This window comes from Danio aesculapii, chromosome 19 (assembly GCF_903798145.1).
Source record: "Danio aesculapii chromosome 19, fDanAes4.1, whole genome shotgun sequence".
Taxonomy (NCBI): Eukaryota; Metazoa; Chordata; class Actinopteri; order Cypriniformes; family Danionidae; genus Danio; species Danio aesculapii.
Window position 1 is genome coordinate 32,704,926 of NC_079453.1, and position 27,013 is coordinate 32,731,938.

Below are 27,013 nucleotides of genomic sequence, written 5' to 3' on the forward strand. Positions count from 1 at the left end.
TACATAGAAAAGCAAGTGAATGTTTTTTCTCCACACACACGCACAAGATTATAGAGTTGTTGTCCGCTGTTATGGATGGACCTCCAAGTCAATGCTGCATTTTCATGAAACATATCAGTTTAGAAGCTTACTGAATTTATACACACGTTTTTCGGTTGTTAGGAGAGGGTTGAATTGTTTGAAAGTTTAATATGCAGTCAAATTATAAAGTTTTCATTTTTATTATGCTGTTTATTTTGTACTTTATCACAAGAAGCTTTTCAGTTCTGTAGCTGATTGTGACAAAACACGTCTGCCTGTTCAAAATAAACAGAAAAAGCAAGCACTGGGGATTTGTTGCTTATTCTCGTTGTATCATACCCGTATTGAACCATGACCCCAAAACCAAGGTACATACCGAAGTGTAGCGTTATACCCCTAATTGGTACATATTTCTCGGTTCTCAAAATTGTAGCCCTGGGTACATATTCCCAATGAGCCTGTGTTAAAAAAATTTCTTCTTTCGTTTTCAACAGAAGAAAGAAGCTCATAAAGAGTTGAAACCACTTAAAGGTTGGGGAAATAGTGAGCAAATAATGAGCAAAACAAAGTCCAACATGTAACAAGCAAGTTTCACCTAATAAAGCTACCAATGTTTGTATGCATTCAAAATTCAAAGCAGGCATGAATAAAACTGCTAAAATGGATCAATAAAATAATAATAAAAGACCATCATGTATAAAATACACTGTTTTACTCTTTACTAACACTCTATTTTACTTTATTACTCATTTATTTTAAAAATGTCTACCAGCTATATTCTTACCCTGCAGTCTATACCAATGTTTTTCATACAATCCCTGCCATCTCCAGATCTGCTGTCATCTGCTTGGCCACTGTGTGTATATGTGTATGTGGCTTTTCGGTCCTCTAGAGCTCTGAGACTGAGAATAATCACCTGAATTGACAAGGTTGAGGAGCGGGTTGTTCGGAGACAAGCTGTTATTCCTTTGAAGTCTTCGATTAGATCTCCTTCCGCACCACTGAATGGGCAGAACCTCTGGCTTCAGCGGCCCCTGTCTGCAATCCAGACACAAAAAACACACAGCACAGATGCTCTTCTCATTATTAGCTTCTGATAAGTCTGCCCTGGGTATTGGAAGTCCTAAATAACCGAAACCTTCAATATCAGGAATGGATGACTGATAAATATCCTACGGAAGTTTAACACGCATCAGATTTAGTGACAGCTTGTCAGAGGAGGAGGCAAGGGGAACATTAAAAGTAACATTTATTCACGCATAACAAATGACTTGTTTTTATAATTAAATAGTTATAGCTTTTATTCAGATTGTGGCTTCTACAGTATTTTAAAGTATATAGGTTTAAAAATGATTCAAAATATATAAAAATTGGTCATAAAATATGCTAAAATACTTTTCAAAAATATAGTTACATACATGTAAATTGCCCAAGTAATTAAAATGCCTTTGAAAGCTTTTCATTTCATTATCTTATTGCCAGCCAAAGACAGTTTTCAGTTTTTTATGGTTTTAGTTTCAGTTAACTTAAATAATCATACTACTTACACTTAAAAAATGCTTGATGTTGTCCCGACACAAATCTATTAAGTTAAATTATTTTTTAACAAACTTTTTACAAATTTAAGTGGATTGAACATAAAACAATTTAGTTGTCTCAAAGAAACTTAAGAATTGTGTTGTTTCAACTCATTTTAATTAAGTACTTTGAACAACCAGCAAAAGTAATTTTTTTGAGAGTATGACCGCTTACACCAGGGGTGTCCAAACTCGGTCCTGGAAGGCCAGTGTCCTGTGTAGTTTAGTTCCAACTTTCTTCAACCCGCCTGCCTGTAAGTTTCTAGGATACCTACTAGGGGCGGATTGGCCATCTGGCAATTCTGACAAATGCCAGAAGGGCCGGACCATTTTTAAATGTTTTTTCTTTAAATATGTATTGTTTTTACGTGCAGGCAGCATTTATCTCTTGCAAGATGTGAATATGATGATGATGATGAGGAGGAGGAGGAGGATGATGATGATAGTAATAATAATAATATTTTTATTATTAGCCGGCTGGGTTCAAGATTGGGGCCAACCCAATCAGAGGTTACGCAGACGTATTGAAAATCTGGCAAAGAATGTCAAACAAAAAGTAATTGCAACACAAGCTAATTGTCAGAGATGGAATATCTATTACATGTCTATTACATATGGTACTGCTTATATAATTTCACCATCTGTACACCAATATAAGTAGTGACTGTGCATGTCCGTGTGTGGGGCAGTGTCGGTGTGGTAATGTGGGCTGGTGTGGCTACAGTGCCAGTCCGCCCCTGATACCTACTGTAGAAAGAGCTTGATTAGCTGGTTCAGGTGTGTCTAATTGGGGTTGGAACTAAACTTTGCAATGCACCAGCCCTCCAGGACTGAGTTTGGACACCCCTGGCTTACACGTAGTAAGTGATAAAAAAATAAAAGAAAAATACATAATGATTAATACATTAAATGAATGCATTTTCTATTTAGTTTCAAATAACACATGAATACATTATGAACTGTTAATAATAAATTATTATTTATGTTTATAAACACGTTTTACTTACGTATTTTAATATTTAAAAATATTATTCTGAAATGTAAATAATAAATATTATTACAAATTCTAATATATTATAGATTAACTAAAAGCTTCGGCAAAAAAAAAAAAAAAAAAAAAAAGTTTAAATGCAAATCTGTTAATATAACAGCCCTAATCCAGAATTTTAAATAACCTTAATTCAGGCCTGTAGCCAGCCTGGGGTGGTTCATTTTCTCAAAAGTGGACTTTTTGGAGTTATTCGCTTCCATTTTTTATTTAATTATATGATTTAAATACTGCTTTTAAGTGGCATTATAAGCACTTTTTTGCTGGATTAGCTTGTTGGATGGTCTTCATAACCACAATTTTTGATGTAAAAAATATTTCCTGAGTATTTAGAATAAAGAAATATGGTGAAAAAACTATTTTTAAAATACAAATTACATCATATATCATTAGGGAAAAAATAGGAATCTGTTTTAAATTAAAAACTGTAGTCTATTGTCACTTCATTTATGTCAGATTGTATGTTTTCTTGCACAGCTGAATGTTGGATTGTTTGCATTGAGCAAAACTAATTAGCTGAAGTCACACCGAAGCTACAGCCAACAGATGATTCTGCTTGGACTAATAGCCTTTTTTGATGGGTTATTTTCACAATTTGTGATGATATAGCAGTCTAAATAGGACAAATGAACTCCTATATGGGACAAATTTTGGACTATTGTCAGTAAGGGGTGGATCTTTCAAACCATCCAACCCCCCACGCAGGGCTTTGGGCCTGTAATCACACACAAATTTCACAAGAAATCCCAAGGAACACTTTGGATCAGTGAAATAACATTGTTGTAAAATATACTGCAGTAATATCTGTGTCTCTAATAGTGGTCTTAGTTTTCTGAGAAACATTTTCTTTCCTTGGCTGATCGATGTATATATGTGAATAAAAGCCCAAATTAAATCTGTCCATCATATAAAGCAATTATGTTACTGAATCTCTTATTACAAACATTAAAATAATATAAAAGTAAACCATCTGTACAAAGCATCCTTCTGCAGGATTGATTTTAATTAGTAGCATGAAGAGCAGGACAGAAAGGTCTTGTGCAATCAAAGTGATGTTGAAGCACTGTGTTGTGATGGTGCATGAAAATGTTGAAACATTATTTGCATGTGAATGCAGAGTTTCTGCTAATCCTATTCATTTAGATGCAATGGATGAATTATATTAGCATTGGCATTTCGGATTTCTCTGCAGTAAAAAGCCCTTGTTATAACACTTTTAAAACCAATGACCATTTTTATTGTTCACAGGGGGAACCCCAAAACACTGAATAATCTAATATCTTCAAAAATTCTATTGATGCTTTCTTAGCATTTTTATTAGAGCTATTTTTTTCTTCTTAAAATACTTTATTGTCTACACAAAAGAAGAATGTGTATTGATGATGATCCTCACCAAGCCAATTTATGCCGATACAGGAGTATTAAAGTTTATTTGTGTAATAATGGCCACCTGATTGGACATCACCCCTCATTTTTATGATAACCGTATGTTATTATCCATCAAGGGTGCCTTAACTCGATAGTGAGAGTGAACAATATAACAGTAAATCTAATTATATTGTTCAGCTGTTCTCCAGCAGAACAGGAATGCTGCATCTATTTTTAACTCGGGGGACAATGAAATAAATGTAGGCAGGCAGGTGTCAGAATTAAAGCTCAGTTGGTTGCTCATTATCCCTAAAGACACGCACGTCCTGAGGGGAGCTTTACCCTCCATGGTTAAAAATGGCACAACGGCATCAGCACCCAAAAAATTTGCAGCAAGTTAATCATCCAGAGCCACACAGGTGATTAAACATCCCCTGAAATGCCTGAAAATGAGCATTTTTTTTTGTCAGTATGTGACATAATTTCAATTGAAACATGACGAGGGTGTGGAATATTGACTAGCTCCTTGCCTTTTTTTAAAAACAGTCAGTTTCATTTTGTTCTAATCACAGTTCTCCCAGTAAAAGTTGTTGAGCTAAAGTGTGTCTGACTCCTGTCAGCCACAGCCTATAATAGTTATGTTGAGTCTGTCTGTTTCTGTGCTTTAAAATACACCATTCACTGTTGTATTCAGATGGATCCGATATGTTTTGTGATATGTGTCAAGTCATGTATATGATATACTCTGTTATTGTGTCTCTTGGCTAAAGCAGACTGTGTATGTTCACGCTGCAATGGTTTGTGTGACATTAATGAGAATTCCGATTTCATCAAAGACTATGCAATACATAAAACATTTGATTCGTATAGTTTTAATGGGAAAAAATGTAACGGTCAATATGTCCACTTTAATGAAGGAAGACTCGCCTTTAAAGGGCCATGAATCCCCCCACCCCACCCCTTTTTTAGTTCAAGTTTTTTAGTTCGAGCCAGCAGAGCAGGGGAAAAGAGGGGTGAGGAGACCCATGATTTTATAGTTTACAAAGTTAAAATGCAAAGAAATAAAAAGTAATTTATTGCCCTGCTACATTTGTTATTCGTAATTTCATATACACAAACCACAATTTGTTATATCATCACAAAGATAATCATGTTTATATAAACACTATAAATGAGGAGGACTTTTCTCTGAATGCAGGACTGAATGCAGACACAGTGGATAGCCATACAGCAGGTCTCTTGCCCTGTCTGTTTCAACCATTAACCCTGCCAGTTATCTGGAGGATTTTTAACATTGGCGAACACTGCAGCACAGATATAAGTGGTGTGTCTGAATGGTAATGAATTCAACTGATAAAAGACAAAGTCCACCATACTCCAATTCTCGTACAGCTCTCTCTGCAAAAATGTGCGACTGTAGGTCTTGTGCTTTAATGACGAAAGCACTAGGACGCGTGGAGGGGAGGTCAGGGGATTGTTGATGGATATTGGTTCCGCTGCGTAAAACATATGCTGGATAAGTTGGTGGTTCATTCCGCTGTGGCAACCCCAGATTAATAAAGGGATTAAGCCGAAAAGAAATTGAATAATAATAATTTATAATAATAAAAATGTATTTAAGCATGTTTAAGTTGTCAGTGTTGTGAGGGATATTTATTGTATTCTGCCCTACAGTATCCCCTGACTAGCTCATTTAGAAGTTACTGTAAGACAAATTATACTAATTATGCTTCTAATTTGACTTTACTTTTAGGCTGTATGAAGAAACAAACTATTTTATGAGAAAACAGTCTTTTGAACACTTACAATGTCCATCGGTGGTCTACATCTGTGGTTTCAGACTGTTGAATGAATATTTTCCACAGTGGTACGAACTATTATATTATCCATTATTTTAATTATTAATAATATTATTTAAAATACAGGTCAGAGCAAACTATATCTCGATATTAAAGGGCTGTGCCCCTTTACCTCTTGTTTTGATGCCCTGCAGGGGGGATCAAGCATGAATTAGGGGTTAATCCCCCCCAAACCCCCCTGTAATTCGCACCCTGGGTTTGCACATTTGTCATCAAAACCGAGTTGCATATGCAGCAACAACTTTTGACCAGTCTGTGGATTTAAGCTAATAATATTGTAAATAATGTTACATTTTTTTACACAGACTATTTCATTTCATGTTACCAGGAGCCACACTCAAAAAATGATTACTGCTGCTTGTTCAAACTACCTGTTTAAAATGAGCTGAAAAAACAGAAAAAAAGTTTTGTCATTTCCTTGGCAAATTTCTTTATTTTACGTTCAGTCCACTTAAATTTGTAAACCATTAAGTTAACATAAGCGTTTTGTGTTGGGACAACATGAAGGAATTGTGTTGGTCCAACTACCTTGTAGGGGATTTGTATTTCCCAGCATGCTTTGCATAGGATTGAAATAAGAGAAGGAAATGTTGACAATAAAAGTAATCTTAGGTGTTTAAATTTAATAGAAAGACTTGTTAGTTTAATCTTCACTGTAGTTTGAAGATTTAGAAGATTTTCATGTGTTTTGTATTTTGATATTACCGCCTTGCAGAAGAATCCTTTGCTTTGGGTGTTGGCAGCTAAAATAGCAAAAATGCAGTTTATTAATTTTTTGTTACGTATGAATTATGCCTCGTTTCCACTAAGTGGTATGGTTCAGTTCAGTACAGTACGATATGGGTCACCTTTATCAGGCTTGTGTCTCCACTGCCAAATGATACCACCAAGGGTACCCTTTTGGTGGGCGTGGTGTATGGCAGAAAGTTGCAGTCGACGTCATTCTCGTTCGAGGAGATCAAAGTAAAGCTATGCGAGTCGTTCACGTATCATATACATAACAGATGCTTTATACACATAAATAGGCCTACTTGTATAAAACTGTTAATAAATAACCTTCCTATGAACATTATTATGTATAGCTGCAGATTAATAATGCGAAATAGCCTACTGTAATGTCTGTGATTATATAAAATAAAATAAAAATAATAAAACCTATATGAACACATACAAAGCCTTACGGTCTCTGAAATGTTGCAAAAAATACCCAAATATACATTTCAACCTTATTTGGGTTCATAAACGGACCAGCACATGTAACCTCTTGTTAAAAAATAATTCTGTCATTCCAAGTTCATAATAGTCCAAAAGATGATGATAATAGTTAAAGATGGCAGTTTGTTCATGTTTTAGGTTGCTGAAAGAATCGTTTGCTGCTTTGTTTTTTTCAGGCTTCTTCTTTTGTTTTCTCCTTTTGTTTTTTTGTTATTGCTCGTTATTAAATGTTTATTTTATTACGGTGTAATGTTTCGGCTGTTTATTTAAAAATGGTGCTTTGTATGTTTTCCTTCTTCTGGCTTGTACACATGCAAGTGATGTTTCTCTGTAAACCAATAGCGATGAGCTGCGTGGTTGGGCGGGGGGTGGATGTGCAGGTGTCTGTACCAGTACCGTGCAGAGACTTTCCAAGGGGCATGGGCTGGAAAATCGTGAACTAAAGAGCGGCTGGGGTGAGGTTGCCTGGTTTTTACTATGTAGAAAAAATGCTCAAATCCGCCGCCTCTTATATGGGCCAAAATATAAAAATGATGCGCTGTGGAAAACAAAACGGCATCATCTAGCAACAGTGCTGTGTTTCTAATAGCTGGTAATGGTCTTCTTCACACAGCGAGATGAAAGCGGTGCTGTGAATAGGGTTCAGATTTATGCTCATCTCCCTTGTTTCATCCCTGTGTGCGGCTCTGCTCCTCAGAGAGCCGGACTCCACGCTTCAGACGGAATAGAGAATGGGCCGCACTATTTCAATTTGCTCTGGCCACCAGCCACTTTCAGCACATCTAACAGTGGGAATCAATCCCTCCTGACCGACACACACAATGAGCCGGCTGGATAACCGTCTCCAAGCCTTTAGGCTCAATATGCGCATAGAAAACACTAATGTTATGAAACCTCTTATGATGATGTAAGAAGTTACACGTGTGTAGGCATGTGTGTATGACATGCAAAGGTATGCTCTGTGCTTAGAGAAATACCTTTAAATGAGTGTTTCAGTCAAAGATGGAATACGGTCATCATTTATTTAGTCATTCCAAGACTTTCTTTTTTGTGAGGAAATAAATTTTAATGCTTCTCTTATCCAAGTAATAAAACTACAATGAACACAGCATGCTTTTTCATTTTAAACCAGCTGTGGCAATCGTTAGCTTTAGTTTGGTGGGCTGTTTCACAAATTATAATTGCCATGTTTGCTTGTTGACGTTTATGAAATATAGGTTTGTTCACATATAATGAAACGGCACAGATCCAAGAAACTAATGTGCAGAGCTGTGCTGATTACAGACAGTCTGTAGGTCAAGTAATTAAAATTACATTAAAATTAAATTGCAAAAGGAGAATCAATTCAAAAGGAAATAAAAATAAATTCTTTGAAATTTCCCTTTGTTTCGTTCTGAAATGCAAATTGTGTCATCATTTACCTCATGTCATTCCAAACTTTGGATCACAAATGGAAATATATTTTGCAACCAATCATTAATTTCTAGAACAGAAACACACACGTCAACTGCACCACAAAACATTTGACAAATGCCATAAAACTAAAAACAATTGAAGTCTACAGAGAAAAGATTATTTTTAGCCTATGTTTGAAGCCTTTGGTGAAGTCACAGGATTTATTTTAGGATTTATTTTAATCAAATCTTAATAAGAGATTTCTGTCCTTTCATTGTAATTCAATTCAACAAAAAATGCTGGTGCTTCAAAACATTTTTAAAGATATTCATTCATTCATTTTCCTTTGGCTTAGTCCCTTTATTCATCAGGGGAATGAACCCCCAACTTATCCAGCATATGTTTTACACAGTGGATGCTCATTCACACACATACACTACAGCTAATTTAGTTCGCTAATCCAGTGCTAACCACTGAGCCACCGTGTCGCCCTTTATAAAGACATTTCTTTAAAAAAAAGGAATGCATATGAATCAAACAGGTTAATCCAAATAGACAAAATCACTTTATATAATGAACAGATTTTATTTACACTTTGACGTGTTCTGAATAACATGAGGTTGAGCAAATGATGACATAGTTGCCTTTAAATGTCTAAATATGTGCTCTGTCAAAAGTCATTCGACCAAGATTAAGGTCAGAAGGGACTTGGCATGGCAGTGAAGTGGAGATATTTTGAGTGAGCCCATGGGATGTGATTGAGGCTGTAGACTTGGTAGAGCCAGATTAGCGGAGACAAGATCAGTGAGACCCTGACTGAAAATGACTTAAAAGTAGGAGAGATCCGGCCAAAGAGAGATATTCTTCAGCTCAGAAAGTAGCTGGGTTTCCATCACCCTGTGTTAATGCTCATTTACAAGTATCGCATGAGAAACAAGCTAAGAAATAACCCTTAATTAGCAAAAAAAGGTTTTTACTTGTTTTTTCTGTGATTTGTAAAGTGTTAATGCTAATAATGGGAGATGGAAAAACATTTGCCAAATAAACTCTGACGCAGTAAGCATTACATTCTTGTGACTAATCAGCTGTTTCCATTGTGCTTCCCTTGTGTACTGTTGGTTGCTAGGTTACCAATACTACTGTCAGCTGCTCTAACAACTTAATGAAAATACACTTCAAGAGTTCACACTTAGATATTGCTTGATGCTATTAGCAGGTTTGGCATGCTGTCCCGGGAGAGAATCCTGAGCTCGGACATAATTGAGCCCATAAGCATAGGGGACATTCTACCAGAAACTGACATTTTCGCTTATAAAAACTGTGAAAGGGCCTGACTTAAGCTTATCGTACTCAAAAAAAATCATACAATTCAATGATAGAGCTCATCCTTGATCACTGTCAGCTTCTCCTCCTTAAAATGATGTCACTTCTGAGTCATTGCCTTAAATGTGTATTGCACGTATTTTATGTTAAATTTCATGCAAATGTGACAGGACTGACAGAAACATGGGGACAATTGTAAATGTATTTGTAGTATTTATTTGTAGAATTGATTTCTAATTTCATGTTTTTAATCTATTCATGTGAATGACAACAACTTAAACTTGCTATTTGTGAACTATGTCTTTCTAAATAACAGTTTTTAGCATAACAAATTATTAACGCTGTAGGTTCAATTAGGATGAGGACAAGGAGAATGACAGAGTTTGTACATTTGTAAAATGTTTTTAATGAAGAAAAACAAATCTGAGAACCAAATGTATGACATATTCCTTTACAGACCAACTCACAGAAATCAACCATCAGTCCATTTTAGAAATGTTTAGGATGAAATACTGTTTATTCACTGTATTTATGTTTTTGTTTCAGGGACAGATGATGTATGTTTCTGTTAGAATGTCTGATAGGTCTCAAGAGCTCCCCCTGGTAAAAGGAGAAAAAGGAGGAGATGGGGTGGAAGGGGGGATTTTTCCAAAACGAAGAAAAGGCTGTGGGGCAAAACCAGTGTATTTATTGTAGGCTTGGATCAATCTGATTGCATTATTGCTGATAACATATGAGAGACAGGTGACGTGGTGACGCAGTGGGTGGCACGTTCGCTTCACAGCAAAAAGGTCGCTGGTTCGAGCCTCGGCTGGGTCAGTTGGCATTTCTGTGTGGAGTTCTCTGTGCATGTTTTCCCCGTATTCATGTGTGTTTCCTTCGGGAGCTCTGGTTTCACCCATAAGTCCAAAGACAAGTGGTACAGGTGAAATGGATATGCTAATTTTGACCGTAATGTATGAGTGTGAGTGAATGAGTGTGTTTGGATGCTTCACAGTCATGGGTTGCAGCTGGAAGGGCATCCGCTGCTTAAAACATATGCTGGATAAGTTGGCGGTTCATTCCACTGTGGCGAACGCAGATAAATAAAGGGATTTAGTCAAAAAGAAAATGAATGAACATATGAGAGACCAGCCACGATAAATTATATCACATGCTCCTCTGAAAATTAGTTTGTAAAACTTCACGTAATCACACCTATTTTTTTTCCTTTCTTTTTTGCAAACTTTACAAAGATTAATTATGATGGAAACCCAGCTATTTCCACTGAGATATTATAAAGACATGTTTATAAAGTAAATTTATTGCGTTTTACATTTGTATTGTGCTCAAATTTACGTTTACACAAAACAATATAACTGCTTTCTTAAATTTTAAGTTAAATTTATTGGAGGTCATGATTAAATTTGCAGTCGGATTAAACAGTAATCAATTTAATCTTTCTATTTAAAATGAACGGTCACACTTTATTTTGATGGTCTGTTTGTTAAATTTAAGTTACATTGCATCTACATGCAAACTAATTCTCATTAGATTATAAATAGACTGTTAGGTTGGGGTTATGGTTAGTGTAAGTTGACATGTACTTGCAAAGTTTCTTATAGTCAGTTAAATGTCTGTTGAAGGAGCAGTATCAACAAATATTAAGCAGACAGTCTATTAATACTCAAATGGACCATCAAAATAAAGTATTACCAAATGTACAATTATATCCAGCTTGACAATTGAAAAATAATGTAAAAAATGTCTATATTGTTAACATAATTTAATGCATTAACTAAGATAAACTAAGGCGCAATGTTTAATAGCCTTTATTAATCTAATATATTCTAAATGTTTTATGAATATAGAACAAATATAACTAAAGGGCCTCAAACAGAGTCTATTATTGCCTCTGTTTTTACAAATAACTTCAGTAAAAGCTGTGTGTTTCAGTGATGCACAGTTATTAAGTTAGACACACTCTGTCACCTGCAGAGGCGATAATGAGGTAATTTGAATTCACCAATTAATTAGGATGCGACTGGTTATATCAGAGCCGGTGTGGGTTTTAAGAACACAGAAAAAGAAAAAAAGAAATCCTTCTTTTAAAGCTCAACCTCATCATCCATCATTTCTTTATGCCAGCTGCTCCTGCTCATTTTCTTGAGATCGTAAGGTGAGCGAAGCTGCACAGCTGCACACACACACATACTCACATGCTTATACACACAACCACGCACACACACGCAGAGTTATCTGTAGCATGCAATCATCCAGGTGCTGGAACAAAACAGCTTATTTTGCATTCTCAATGGTGTGCTCTATAAAAATCTGACCCCCATGGTGGGCCACGAAGACCCTCCTCTGCACACAAACGCAGTAAGTCACAGACTAAATGAGCTGTAATACACATTAACTCTTGAGTCTGTTGATTCAGTGACGATTTAAGCTGGCATCTGTCCCCTTTCTGCACTAAAACTTAAGACTTGAGTTATTAGTCTACTGCTCATCTGGACTATTTAACAATGAATGTGTCTGATGCTCTAGATATTCAGTACCAAAGATGTCTGTGCCCAAAACATTTGCATCTGTGCACAAGGTGCCATCTGCATGCATTTTCAAGAGTGAAATGCTGTGTTTTGATCGGTGGTGCAGAAGAAATGCCTCTGGTGCTTTGGGAGCTTGAATGCTTTCAGTATGTGGTCAGTGAAGTAATCTTATGTACAGATGAGATCAAAACTAGACAATTTTCTAAATTTCTAGGTCACTGCTTAGTCCTGTTTAAAGTTATCCTAAATTGAGTAAAAGAGCATTTTCCAAGCAGACCTGGGTCCAGCTATCTACTTCAACTCCTCGAGCTTAAGTCCCAAAATGTTTTGTTATTTTTTATATAATATCCTAAACAATTATTTAGGGACTTTAAGAATTTCACAGTTTAAATTTGTATGATCCATTTGTTGCTTTAGACAGTTTTAGCGATGTAGACAGAGAGTTATTTTGCATTTTTATCTGTAGGTGTGTATTTGTATGTGTCTTGCCTGTCCTGCCGGGTCTGCTCGGCTGTGGTCTCCATTGCACACTCCAAAGAGCTCTGAAGAGAGTGCAGCTGACTGGTGGTCTCCTTCAGCAGAAAACGTGTCACAAACTGCTGCAGATGTGTGGCCTCCTGATAGTCCTGAAATATCAACACAGAGTTTTCATCATCATTCTGCTGCTCCACAATGAGATTTGAACATACACTGGCCTCTTAGTTGTGCGCTGAATATGAATATAAATGAATGTTGATCTGCGAAACAAGACCGCATTTATATAAATAAAAGTACAACAAAAACAGTAAAATTAGCATATATTATTTAAATTTAGAATATTGTTGTTAGGTTTTATAACTATTTTATTATGTATATACTTAAATATATTTCCTAGGTAGCAAAGTATTCTGGCCCAGATTTGGCATAAAGCTGGCACAGCAGGCATTCATCCGGCACTGGCATGCAGCATGTGGGCCAAACATGGCCTGGGTTTAGCAGAGGTGGCACTGTCTTCACAATACTTGGGCCCAGTATCAAATGTAGTATTTGGCCCAGATGCTGATAATGGATATGTGGGCCATGTAAGTTTGGCCTATCTTGACCCACATTTAAAATACATTTTTATTATTTTTGAATTAAGGAAAAAAATTCTACCAATCAGGTCGCTTCAAGAAAAAAAATGCCGATAGTGCACCTAAAGAACAATGCTTCATGGGTTTATCAATTTCACTGCATTCGTAACACACCAACATATCTGGCCTAGTTCTGGCCCAATTATGGGTTATTACTTGGCTGAGACTTGGTCCATATTTGGCCCTTGTTTGGAAGGCAGACTTGGTCCTGTCATGTAACATAATTCACTGTGGCATGTGGACAAAGCAAAAGCTAGTTGTGTGGGCCACAGCTGGGCCAGAGATATTTAGCTATGGGTTATATATAAAATGCTATTTATTTCTGTGATTCAAAGCTGATTCTAAAATGCTGAGATGGTACTCAGTAAAATATATACTGTATTGTTATTATAAATGTTGTACAATCATATACAGTTGCGTACGGTATTTTTCGTGGAAGTCATGATATAGTACCAAAATGTTTACCTCTCTCTACATGTAATGTAAAATGTATCGGTTCCATTTAAAAGTACGGAGCAAAGTTTTTGCATGATAATAAGGAACGTTAGCAATGATTGAGCAACAATAATAATTTAGCGTAATTAAGCAGCAAAGCAGCACAAGTACCATGAGACACTGAAAATTGGAAAAATTATGTTGAAATCAAACAATTTTGAATAAGGTTTGAATCAATCAATATAATAATATAATATAATGGTATTGAATCAATCAATATGATATAATATAATAATATAATAAATGTGTGCTTAAAATGTGTGTGTGTGTGTATTCAAAAAAAACATTTTGCTGCGTGTTTAAACTACTTATTTAAAATGAGCTGAAACAGCACAATTCTTGAGATTTTTTTTGGACAACGTAATTATTTTATGTTCAATCCACTTAAATTTGTTCAGTCAACTTCATCAATTTGTGTTGGGAAAACATGAGTGAATTGTGTGGAACCTTGCATTTTTTACAGTATGTAAGTGAAAGAGAGTGAGCGAGAGAAAGAGATTTTATTTATTTATTTTTATTGATTCATTTTAATAATCCTGTGTTTACTGTTTTTTAAATATATACGCATGTTCTTTTCAATGTAAAATTTATAATTCAATTCAATTTATGTTTATTTCTAAAGCGCTTTTACAATGTAGATTGTCAAAGCGGGCGACGCATTGGCGCAGTAGGTAGAGCTGTCGCCTCGCAACAAGAAAGTCACTGGTTCGTTCCTCGACTGGGTCAGTTGGCATTTCTTTGTGGAGTTTGCATATTCTGCCTGCGTTCGTGTGGGTTTCCTCCACGTGCTCCGGATTCCCCCACTGTCCAAAGATATGTGGTACAGGTGACTTGGGTAGGCTAAATTGTCCGTAGTGTATGAGTGTGAATGAGTGTGTGTGGATGTTTCCCAGAGATGGGTTGCGGCTGGAAGGGCTGTGGCGATCCCAGTTCAATAAAGGGACTAAGCCGAAAAGAAAATGAATGAATGAATTGCGTCAAAGCAGCTTATACATAAAATTTTATTGAAACTGTGTCAGTCCAGTTTACAGAGTAGTTCAATGTGGTTTACATTTCACTGCTGAAAGTTCAAACACTGATGAGCAAATCCATCGATGTGTAGCTCCACAAGTCCCAAACAAAGCAAGACAATGGCGACAGTGGAGAGAAACAAACTTCACCAGTTGATGAAAGTGAAGGAAAAGAAATGCTTATGCAATACATTTGTAATATTTGTCGTGCCAATAAAGCAATTGAATTGAATTAAAAGAGGGAGAGAGATTTTTTTATAACATTTTATAAGTCTTTACTGTCACTTTTACTGACCCCAGCGTTTTCAACAGATGTACTCTAATGCCTACTCCATACACAAATCTTTTGTTCATTACTTAATTTACATTCATTCGCAGTGGCAGGACATAAGGTGGCAGCTAAAAGGGAGCTAAAAAGCTCAGGGTAGGTTTTTTGCATCTAGACAACTGAATAAATGCAAATGAACTAACCTAACACAACTACAACCACAAATTACTTTTGCAATACCTGAAAATTCAATTTCAAAATACATCTCAAAGCTGAAGTCAGGAGTCTCTGTGTTTTTAATTTGAGATTTTGTTTCACACCCTCAGTTTTAAAGGCAGGCCTGCGTGGCTATGTTATTTGTGGGCAGCACGTCAGTTTTTCTGCTCTAGAAATCAACAGCCTCCTGTATAATTATGTACCATGCCGAAACAAACATGTTCTGCCAGTATAAGAAAAGCTATTATTAAAGCTGAAAACAGCACTCATCTAACAGAACTCTTCTGAGCATGCAGTAATGAAACAGGTGCTGAACAAGCTCACAATGAGGAGAGGAAAATCCAACACATCCACCGACACATGAGATTGAAACAGACAGACCTTTACGATAAACATCAGCATCCAAGACCTTTTTAACCTGCGGTTGCTTAACAAACAGAGCACATAACACTTTGCTTTCAGCGCCTTTGCTTTTGTCCAACAATTTCAGCTGTTTACAGATCAGTCAATCATGCAATCAATGCAAACTCTGTGCTGTGTGCAAAGAAAATCTGTACAGCTTTGTTTACTAATCAAAAACCACAGTTTAATCTTCAGAATAATGGTACTGATTGTGCTAATCATCTATGGATGTTAATTTCGGTCTCTTTAGATTATTATTTTTTTAAACCTCCCTCACTCTTTCGCTCACTCACTCACTGACTTTCCTTCAGCTTTTTTCACAGTGGGTTGAACCGTCATTTGCTCTGCCACATGGTTTTACTGTCTGTCCTGTTGAAACCCAGCCCTGAGAGAACGTGCATTATTTAAATGATATAACTCGATTGAATGGTCGTTATCAGTTGCTATCATCTGATAGATATGGGCCAGTAGGGGCCTTCTGCGCCTACTAGTAGGCACAGAAGGATGTTATCATCCATACACATGGTTAATAAGCTATAAGTCACATAGGGCTGCGGCCAGAAGTTAACAAGAACTATGTATATTATTTATTAAATTTCCCATTAATTGTATTTCATTAACGTCTACCCCTACCCCAACCCTAAACACAATCGTCACAATAATGTAAAAGCAAATAATCTGGATCTGGCGTCTTCTCTATTAGTATAGCTGAATTTCCACGAGAATTATAAATATTATTTATTAATTTTCCTGTTAATTGTATTTTATTAACGTTTACCCCTACCCCAACCCTAAACCCAACTGTCACAGTAATGTAAAAGCAAATCTGGATCTGGCGTCTTCTCTATTAGTATAGCTGAATTTCCACGAGAATTATAAATATTATTTATTAATTTTCCCGTTAATTGTATTTTATTAACGTCTACTCCTACCCCAACCCTAAACCCAACTGTCACAGTAATGTAAAAACAGATCTTGATTTGGAGTCTTCTCTATTAGTATAGCTGATTACCCACAAGAATTATTTATATTATTTATTAAATTTCCCATTAATTGTATTTCATTACCCCCACCCCAACCCTAAACCCAACCATCACAGTAAAAACAGATCTGGATGTGGAATCTTCTCTATTAGTATTGCTGATTAAGCATGTGGATGGATAATAACAGCTTTCTGAGCATACTAGTAGGTGCAGAAGGCCCATACTGGCCCATATCTGTCAGCTGACATTCACTGATAATGCCCATTCAATCGAGTGATAACATTCAAAATGGCTGACTAATGCTGAGTTCACACCACATCTTTTCTTAAATCATCTAATCTCTATTGTTTTTACACTGCATCACTATCTGGGATAGCATTCAGTTAATGCTTTATTCACATTGCATAATGGATCAGCAACTAGAAGATACACACTGCATGACTTTACTAAAGGAATTATTGCTGACAAATTGAAAAGAATTCATTCATTCATTCTTTTTCTTTTCGGCTTAGTCCCTTTATTAATCAGGGGTCGCCACAGTGGAATGAACCACCAACTTATCCAGCATATGTTTTACACAACGGATTCCCTCCCAGCTGTAACCCATCACTGGGAAAGATTAGAATTAATTTAGATCAAAATAATCCTATAGGCAAAACCGTGCATACATCACCTCATTACCTTATAATAGGGCTGTACAATATATAGCTTCAGAATCGATATGCAATGTGTGCATCAGCAATAATCACATCGCAGCATATACAATTTTGAGTCTGAATGATAGCTGCTTTGTAGAGTCACTGCAAAGTTTAACCATAAATAGAGTGAAAGTATATCATTGGAATGTGTTTGTAAGGCTGTGACTGTAAGAGCATTTCAAGACATTTGGGCACAAGAGATTATGACATTTACAGTCATTTGACATTTACAGTCATATGACATTTAGTAACAAACATTAATTGTATTTAATCATTTTTGCAATAGACCCTTTTCACACTTCCGGGTTTCTCATTTGCGGAAGTGGTCATAGTTGGGAAAACTTAGAGCGCAGTGAATGGGAGAATACAACAAATATTTTTTTTACAATCTTATTTGCTCAAATAATAAAAGAAAAGCTCCACGATGGTGTTATAAAGACTTTCAGAAAAAGGAAAAAATTGTGTGAGACTGATGACGGAAACCAGAGGAAAGAATAACATCAAATTTGCTGTCCTGTCCCATAGATGCTGCATTAGAAACCCCTCGCACAAGCGCTAATTCGTTTTTTGTAATTTGAAGCAAAGATGATATAATATATTCATAAACGCATATAAATGTTCAAATGTTTTAAAAAAAAATAAAAATATAAAAAACTTCCAAGGATTTAAGATGCTGATGACTGTTAACTGCGTCATAACAGGCTTGTGAAAAGGGTCCATAAAGACTATACAGTGTTATTTTACATTTGCACAGCAAAAAAAAATTACTTTTTATACTTACAATTTTTGTCTTATTTCTAGTCCAAATATCAAACCAAAAACAATATTACAGTTTTTCTCAGTCGCTTTAGTGCATTTCTCCCAACACTATTTACATTTGCACACAGTTAATGCATTTCTCAAAACAATTAGTACAAACTGCAAAATATAGTTGATAATCTGCAAAAGCGTGTCACTTGCTCAGAATGGAGAGCTCATTCCTTAAACGCAAGTATTGATGTCAATGAAAGTGTCAGTGTCATCAAGATGAAATGTCTTGACACCATTGTTTATCAACAAGATAGTCAAATGGCTTTGTCATGTTTTCATTATGACAGTTTACTCTGTACATTTTTTCTATTGCAAAAAATTGGAAGATTTTGGTGATACTTCCTAAAAATGCTCAAGACAGCACTAAATACTATTTGCACAGCCATTTAAAAACTACAGTAAAGTTAGACATCACTGCATTTAGTGAGGTATCTGAGTACAAGACACTGAATATGTATGTTTTACATTTTTACTGCTCTTTGCAAATCTAATTCATTCACAGCATTGTGCAAAAGTATAAATACACCCTTATTTACAACAAACATACACTTCCTTTGGATAGAGCTGTGCACAACTGTAAACAATATTGCAGTATATTGGAACTGAACCTTATAGGTCTGTAAATCATTCATAAAATTGTTCAATTTAGAACACATTTTCAGGAAAAAAAATTGCTTGACAGATTTTGACAACTAGTTCAACATTTTTATTTGTAATGACTCAAGTAACGAAACGAGGACTATTAGTTTTATATGGAACGACTATTCAGCATTCACAAGTTTAGTTGATTTTGACTGACATGACATAAGCTAGTGATAATGTTATAAAACAGCAGAGAGTTGCATGATGCATGTCCAAAATTTGCAATTTGTTGAAAGGTGTTGAACTGGTATTATGATGTGCACAAATGACTAATCGTTTTGAGAAATGCATTAACTGTTGTGCAAATAGTGTTGTGAGAAATGCCCCAAAGCCACTGAGGAAAAACTGTATTTTACCTAACACTTTGGTAGATTATTTTGCTTTTTTTTTTGAGAAAATTTACTTAATTTTCACATTTATTTCTGTAAGCAAAACAATATTTTTACTTGTCTAGAAAATGTTTCTTGATTTAAGAATTTAGATATTTGAGAAAAGCATTGTTTGCATTATCATTATGATCAATTACAGCAACAGAATACTATTAGACTCCCCAGAAAAACCTTTAAATAACCTTAAATAATTGCATTCATATAGCAATATATAGCACAGAAAAATGTAATATTGCAATATCAGGTTTTTACAATATTGTGCAGCCCTACCATATAATAACTGCATATGTATAACTGTTTTTTAGATTTTAGAACTGTTCATCTAGAGTTTAGATGCAAAAACCTCTAAGTGCAGTCTGACATTTTCCTCTAAAATTAGCTGTTTTCTCAGGCTGTTGTGTGTGGGTTCAGTAACTTTGCTCTTATAGCAAAGAAAAAGCCATTTTCCTTGCATTTAAAGTGAAATAACTGAACACAAACATAAAAGAAAAATGCAAATTTTTGATGAAAATTGCAGACAGCAATATTTGCAGAAGTATTTGCATCTAAACTCTTCAAATACAAATGCACAAATGCTGTCTCTTCATTACAACAATTACTTTAATTATTTTCCATTGCACTTATAATACATTTAATACACGTCTAATATAATGAAGTTCATGTGTGTCTTCCAATCCTGCCACAAACGGTGCAGTTACTGATGCTGCATAAACCATGGTAAATCCATGTTATGTGACTGGTTCAAGATCAATCCACATGTAAACTGCTACGAAAGCATAAACAATATATATCAAACATGTTAACATTTTATTGAGGGACAAATGGTTGCAATAATTATCGTTCCTTTTGTATCTCCTGGCATTAAAATCTAGATTATTTAATAAATTACATTATTAAATAAGATTTGAACTATTAACCTGTCAAGACCAGTCAACTGCAAATTGAAGGCACGGGATATTGGCTGGATGATCCAACATCCAAGCACCCAGAGTATGCCGATGAGAAGTGTGTTTTCTGTTTATAGTGGTGTCTTGAGGGCAGACAGCACTCGCAACACAGCAGCTGCTTTGCCAACCCACGTTATAAACACAATACTATCTGTTTCCATACAGCATCACTATCTGCTGCTGATCATGACCAACAGAGAGAGGAAAACATCTCAAAGGTGTGAAAGGAGATAAACAGATCTAAGAAAATCCCTTTGTTATAACACCTTGTTTTTTCTTTATAAGCACTTGTTAGCGCAAAATTTGTCTCTTGAAGTCGACCTTTGCAGTCACAATGATCTAAGACGTTGGTTTTGCAGTTAAAGGTTTTTGAAAATGCCCAAACACATTTTTTAAAGGGTAAGGTATGCATATATAAGTTAACGTAATTATTTATTCCAGTTTAAAAGGCAAAGATAAAGTAGTTTGGTGTGTTCAAAATCGCAAACTTCATTTCTAGTATGTGAACAAAACAGTGTACACCCAGAGTACAGTATGTCCAAATTCATGGGATTCAAAAAACAGTAGGCAAGAATTACCCGGATGACCTACTACTTCCGGCGAGATTCTAGTGCGCATCTAGTTGACACTTTATCACATCATAAGGCCACAGGAGAAAGTTTATAAATGGGAGTAAAGCGACACAACTGATATGTGATAATGATAAATGGCAAATGTAGTACATATTTACTACTCATATCCATACTTTTGTGATCACCAGCAGGGTACCTTTCGTGGGTCACTGGTGAGTACTCCATCAGTCATTCACCCAGACTACAAATACCATTGTGACTTGCACCCACACACCTGTCTCAGTTCATCCTCTGATTACACTCAACTACAGGTCATTATCACACTGCAAAAAATGCTGGGTTCCACACAATTCATTCATGTTGTCCCAACTAGGGCTGCACGATTAATCAAAAAAGATCTCAATCTCGATTCGACCCTACACACAATCTTAATTCAGCTTTTCCACGATTCAGCCAATTAAATTTTCAAGGTCAGGAGAGAAACTTAAAGGCAGTCACACAGGAACACCTTCCAATGTTGTTAAAAGTCACATACTGTATTTATAAGGTATAATTCACCCAGAAATGTCGTTTCTGTCTTCATGTAATGATGTATTCGCAGCCGCGAAATCACACGTGAGCTGACAGCGAGGCTGTTTGTTTACTGCCGAGAACGCGCATGCGTTAACGGCAATGACGGCTACTTTAGTGAACAGAACCTGCGTAGACAGTTTGTTGCACAGAGCGATTGTTTGAGAACTGCGCTGAAAGAATGATTTGCATGTGTGTGTGTGTTTTTATCACAGTGACGGCAGCCATGAGCCGCACTCTGAAGTGAAAATGAAACTGGACGCACATCATTTAAATGATCCTATCGCATTTTACAGTTATGATTACAAGCATTTGATATGATTTTTCTTTAATAATATAATAAATGTTTAACAGTGTCAGTATAACTACTCTAGCCTATATAATGTTGAATATAATGCAAAAAGAAATCTGATCATGACAAATGTCTCATTTTACCAGTGAAAACAAATGGTCCAATAATGTTGTCAATGACAAATGACAAGCATATGTCTCAAACATAATAATTCAACTTTATAATTATGAATAGTTGTATTCTGATGTCATCATTTTACTGTGAATTAACAAACAGGACATATTGACAGTCTGTTCAAGTCCACCATAATGACTTTATTAAAATTTAGCATTTTAAGCAACAGTAGACCTACAAATAGGCCTAATATTAATAGTGTTGTTTTACCATTTCGTCACCTTAGAATTACAAAGTTCTATCTGACATTTTTGTCAAAATTGAGTTATTGACATATTCTTATTAAATGATAACTTATTTACAATATGGGTTTTTTATGAGTTGTTTACATTTTAAGACTTTAAAAAAATGTTATACACATACTGTTTGCTATATGGATTGCAAAAACTTTGAAGTTCAATATCTCAAAATCATTCAGAACGCAGATAGAACCTTATTATTCCAAGGTGACGATATGTTTGAGAATTAACAATAATAGCCTACTCATATTAACCTTTATTTTACATCTAAAGAATCATGAGAAACTCGTGATCTTGATTTTAAGCACAAAAAATTGTGATTCACATTTTAGCCAGAATCATGCAGCCTTAGTCCCAACACAAATCGATTAAGTTAACTTAACACTTTTAACAAACTTATGTGGATTGAATATTAAAAATTAAGTTGTCCCAATGAAATCTTAAGAATTGTGTTGTTTCTGTTGTTTAAGTGCACTCATTATTGCACAACTATCTGGAATACTTGATTCTGATAGGTCAGTAGCAATATTTGAAGGTATGTTATTACCAGATAATAACCGTTGTATAACACAGGCTCATTCGGGAACTTCAAATCTCCTCGAGCATCAGTGAATAGGTCTATCTTCACATCTATATACTTAATTCCACATTCACATATATCTACTTGTCTGTCACGCCACTGTTTTTGACTGTTTGGAGTCATCCTGTAAATGAATAATAGGTATGTAATCCATGTTCCAGTGAACTGGTTTAGTTTCTGTCAGCTTTGCATTTTTGACTGTTAGGCACCATCTTGTGACTGAATAATGCACAGGTTAGTGTATGCTCCATCAACTCTGTTCAGCTGTTTTTGTTTATGTCAGCTCTGCATTTAATTAAACAATTAAACTATTATTTCTCAGAACAGATTTTTTATGTTTTGTGGCAAGTGGCTGTCTAATGATAATAATAAACTGAGAAAAGTACATTTAGGATGGTTGTTTTCGCAGAATTAAGCTCTTTAGTCTTATACAACTGCCCTCCTCTTCTCGTCAGGCTGTCAAAAACTTGTCAATCTTTATCCTTTGATAACAACCTCCTGCATGTACTTTATCCATAATTCAACTTGACTATACACTCTCGGAAATAAAGGTACAAGAGCTGTCACTGGGGTGGTACCTTTTCAAAAGATACACATTTGTACTTAAAGGGTCTATAATGGTACCTCAAAAGCTTATATTTGTACCTAAACATTTTAAGAGGTACACTTTTGTATTTTTTGGGTACTAATATGTACCCTTGAGGTATTAATAGAGACCCTTTGGGTACATATGTGTAGCTTTTATACACTGAGAGTGTATAAACACCACTCACACACATCAGTGCTGAGTCTTGTTAGCTGTTGCTGCACCACAAACCATTTTTTCCTTGATTTTACCTTTCCTGTTTTTTAGTCTTTGGACTATTCATCAAATCTTTGCTTCCTATCTTGACCTATTGCCTGTTTTTTGAGTTACGCTGTGGATTACCTTTTATGTTGTGTTCGCTGGTTTTTGATCCTTGCCTGTTTTGACCATTCTGTTGTCACGATGTTCCTCTATGCAACACATACTAAAGTGAATTTTTCTTATAGTTGTAAAATAAATTCAAATGTAGTACCTACTCGAGTAGTGTGCGATTTTTCTGATTTTTGGAGTAGTGATTAGCTGCTAGGACTGAAGAATTCAAAGTGACGTCAACCGATTATGAGCATTTCTTTACATTTATTCACGAGAACAAATTGGATGGATGTGTTTCTTATCACTGTGGACAAAAATTGCATTTTTTCTGCAATTTATTCTTTCAAAATTAAAAATATTTCATGTATTTTGGCAATTCACCTGACAATTCATTATTCATTGACATATCAAAGATTGACAGGGTTTTTATTGTTTGTATAACTTTAGAGCATGTCTACAATATTGTCATTCATCATTTCTCTCCACTGCTTTGCTGTTCGGTTTTGTTTTTACCATTATAATACAGTCTTCTTGCAATTATTTTGTGTTTTAATGCCTTAAAGTATATTTGTGAAGGCTCAAAATTGCTTAAATATTTTAAGCATGCTGAAGCATTCAAATGTATTCTGTTCTTCTCTATCATTTCACAATATTTATTTGTCTGAGAGGATTAATATCTGGGATTTGGGCCTTTAAATGGGAAGTCTTTTATTCCTGATGCTCTTTAAACATTTCAAAAACATTTCAAATCTAAATGAACTTCTGACACCAGTCAACATATCAAAACCTTTAAACCACGCAGTCAAAAAACAAACAGTCACATTTTTCACCATCTTCCACATGATGCAACCATTTCTCATTGTGGAGAATTTGTTTTCACTGCTCTTTTGCTCAAAGTAATGATGAAGGTTTAAGAACATACAATAAACCACAGATGCAAATGCCACCAGTGTTTCACAAAAACCTCTCCTTGAACTCATTAATGGCGTTTCACTCCCTCTGTCTGCCTCACTAATCAAGGCGGCGTAATGAAATGACACATCGCTGCCCCTCGTGCCCGCCATTTCATCTCTGAGACGCTCACATGCATTAAGTGGCATGGATTCAACGCTCTGCAAATTCATTATCTGTGTGCGCCAGCAGACAAGAGTCTCGGTTAAGGTGAGACTCTGAAGGCAATAACAGTTTTGAGATTCTGAGATTTTTGGCTTTTTATAGTGATTTTATTTTATGTAGGTAATGTAAAAAACAACATCCAAAATACATTTAAATGTTTATTTAGTCACACTTTATCACACTTGTCAATAATAATAACATTTTTCCTAAAATTAGTTTTATTTTTCTGCACTCAACCATAAATCTCCACTTAAGCAAAACTTTAATCCACCAAATTCTCATATCTGCATTCTGAAGGTTTTTACAGAAAGTTATGAAATTGCATATTTTGCCATATACATTCACCGGCCACTTTATTAGGTACACCTTACTAGTACCAGGTTTGACCTCCTTTTGCCTTCAGAACTGCCTTAATCCTTCATGCCAAAGATTAAACAAGGTACTGGAAATATGCCTCTGAGGTTTTGGTCGATATTGACATGATAGCATCACACAGTTGCTGCAGATTTGTCGGCTGCACATCCATGATGCGAATCTCCCGTTCCATCACATCCCAAAGGAGCTCTATTGGATTGAGTTCTGGTGACTGTGGAAGCCATTTGAGTACAGTGAACTCATTGTCATGTTCAAGAAACCAGTCTGAGACGATAAACGCTTCATGACATGATGTGTTATCCTGCTAGAAGTAGCCATCAGAAGATGGGTACACTGTGGTCATAAAAGGATGGACATGGACAGCAACAATACTCAGGTAGGCTGTGGCATTGACACAATGCTAAATTGATACTAATGGGCCCAAAGTGTGCCAAGAAAATATCCCCCACCCTTACACCACCACCAGCCTAAACTGTTGAAACAAGGAAGGATGGATCCATGTTTTCATGTAGCCTCAGTTTTCTTAGCTGACAGGAGCTAAGCTGACAGGAGCAGCACCCGGTGTGGTCTTACATCTTGTAAAAAGGGGCATAATAGGTCCACTTTAATTCAATTTTGTGATCAATTTAATTTATCTATTTATTAGAACTAACACCTTGAGATGTACCATCTCATTTCCAAGGGGGTTCCACAGTGTATCACAATTACAATTGTTAATGTAATCAATCTACTGGAGAATTAAGATGATGACTGTTAGTTGTTTTAGTTACTCTATTCACCTGCAGTGTCTTTTCTTAAATGGCTCATTGGTAACTAAAGCACACATCTCATACCTGAGATTTCCTCAGACAGTCCGTGTGGACTGTGCTGATTACTGGCATCAGACGCTCAGACAGATAAATACTGCCGTTTAGAGCAGAATGTCAGAGCTGATAACAGCAGACAGCACAGGATGAGCGCCACAGCATGCAGCCAATAGCTCAATCAATACATCTGTGAGCGCATCTTCATGTGTTTCACAAGACAAATCTCTTTTGTGTGGCACTCTGCTGCATCTGATCTACAAACCATTTTAAAGATTAAAGACTAGGCGACAAGGCATAATTTACTGAAGATAATTACTTTCACCATAAATTATTGACAAGTAATTACTGACCATAAATCATATCTTAAAAATAAAATAACTCTTCATTGTAGCTAGTGTTGAGGCCAGGGTGTGCGATATAGAAACGACCAGCAAAACAGTGCCTATATACTATAAATGTAAAAACCAGCAAAATATTAAGCCTGTCATGTAAATATGTAAGTAAATATGAAACTATATGATACTCGTTTTGTTTTTTCAGCCTAATGATGGATTTCTGATAGTGACAGCTCTTTGGATCTCATCTTGAGAGTTGATTCCAAATGCAAATAGCACACGTGAAATGAACTATGGACCTTTTATCTGCTCATTGTAATTGGGATAATGAGGGAATAACACACACCTGGCCATGCAACATCTTAGAAGCCAATTGTCCAGTTACTTTTGGTCCCTTAACAATTGGGAGGCACATATTAAAACTGTTGTAATTTCTACGCCGTTCACCTAATTTAGATGTAAATACCCTGAAATTAAAGCTGACAGTCTGCAGTTAAAGCATACTGTATCTTTATTTTTAAATCCATTGTGTTGGTGTATTGAGCCAAAAATGTTAGAATTTTGTCGATGTTTCAATATTTATGGACCTAACTGTATGTATAGTGCATTTCAAGTGGATGTATGTCACGATAGAGGACAAATTATCTTAACTTTCATTTTAACTTTCAACTCAAACACAGTCATTCAAAAATGATACGCTAGCATGTTGATCTGAGTCGCAAATGTTCTGTTCCAGCTTTGTTTCTA

General features: G+C 35.7%; 1 protein-coding gene across 1 annotated transcript in view; it reads right to left on the minus strand.

Annotated features, from left to right (window-relative positions):
- necab1 (N-terminal EF-hand calcium binding protein 1) overlaps nt 1–27,013 on the minus strand; it is a 63,020-nt gene that overhangs the window by 16,426 nt on the left and 19,581 nt on the right. The window contains exons 6-7 of the mRNA XM_056479952.1: nt 12,827–12,963; nt 938–1,059 (exon numbers count right to left, since the gene is read on the minus strand). Coding sequence (XP_056335927.1) covers nt 938–1,059; nt 12,827–12,963 — 259 coding nt within the window. The remainder of the gene's footprint in view (nt 1–937; nt 1,060–12,826; nt 12,964–27,013) is intronic.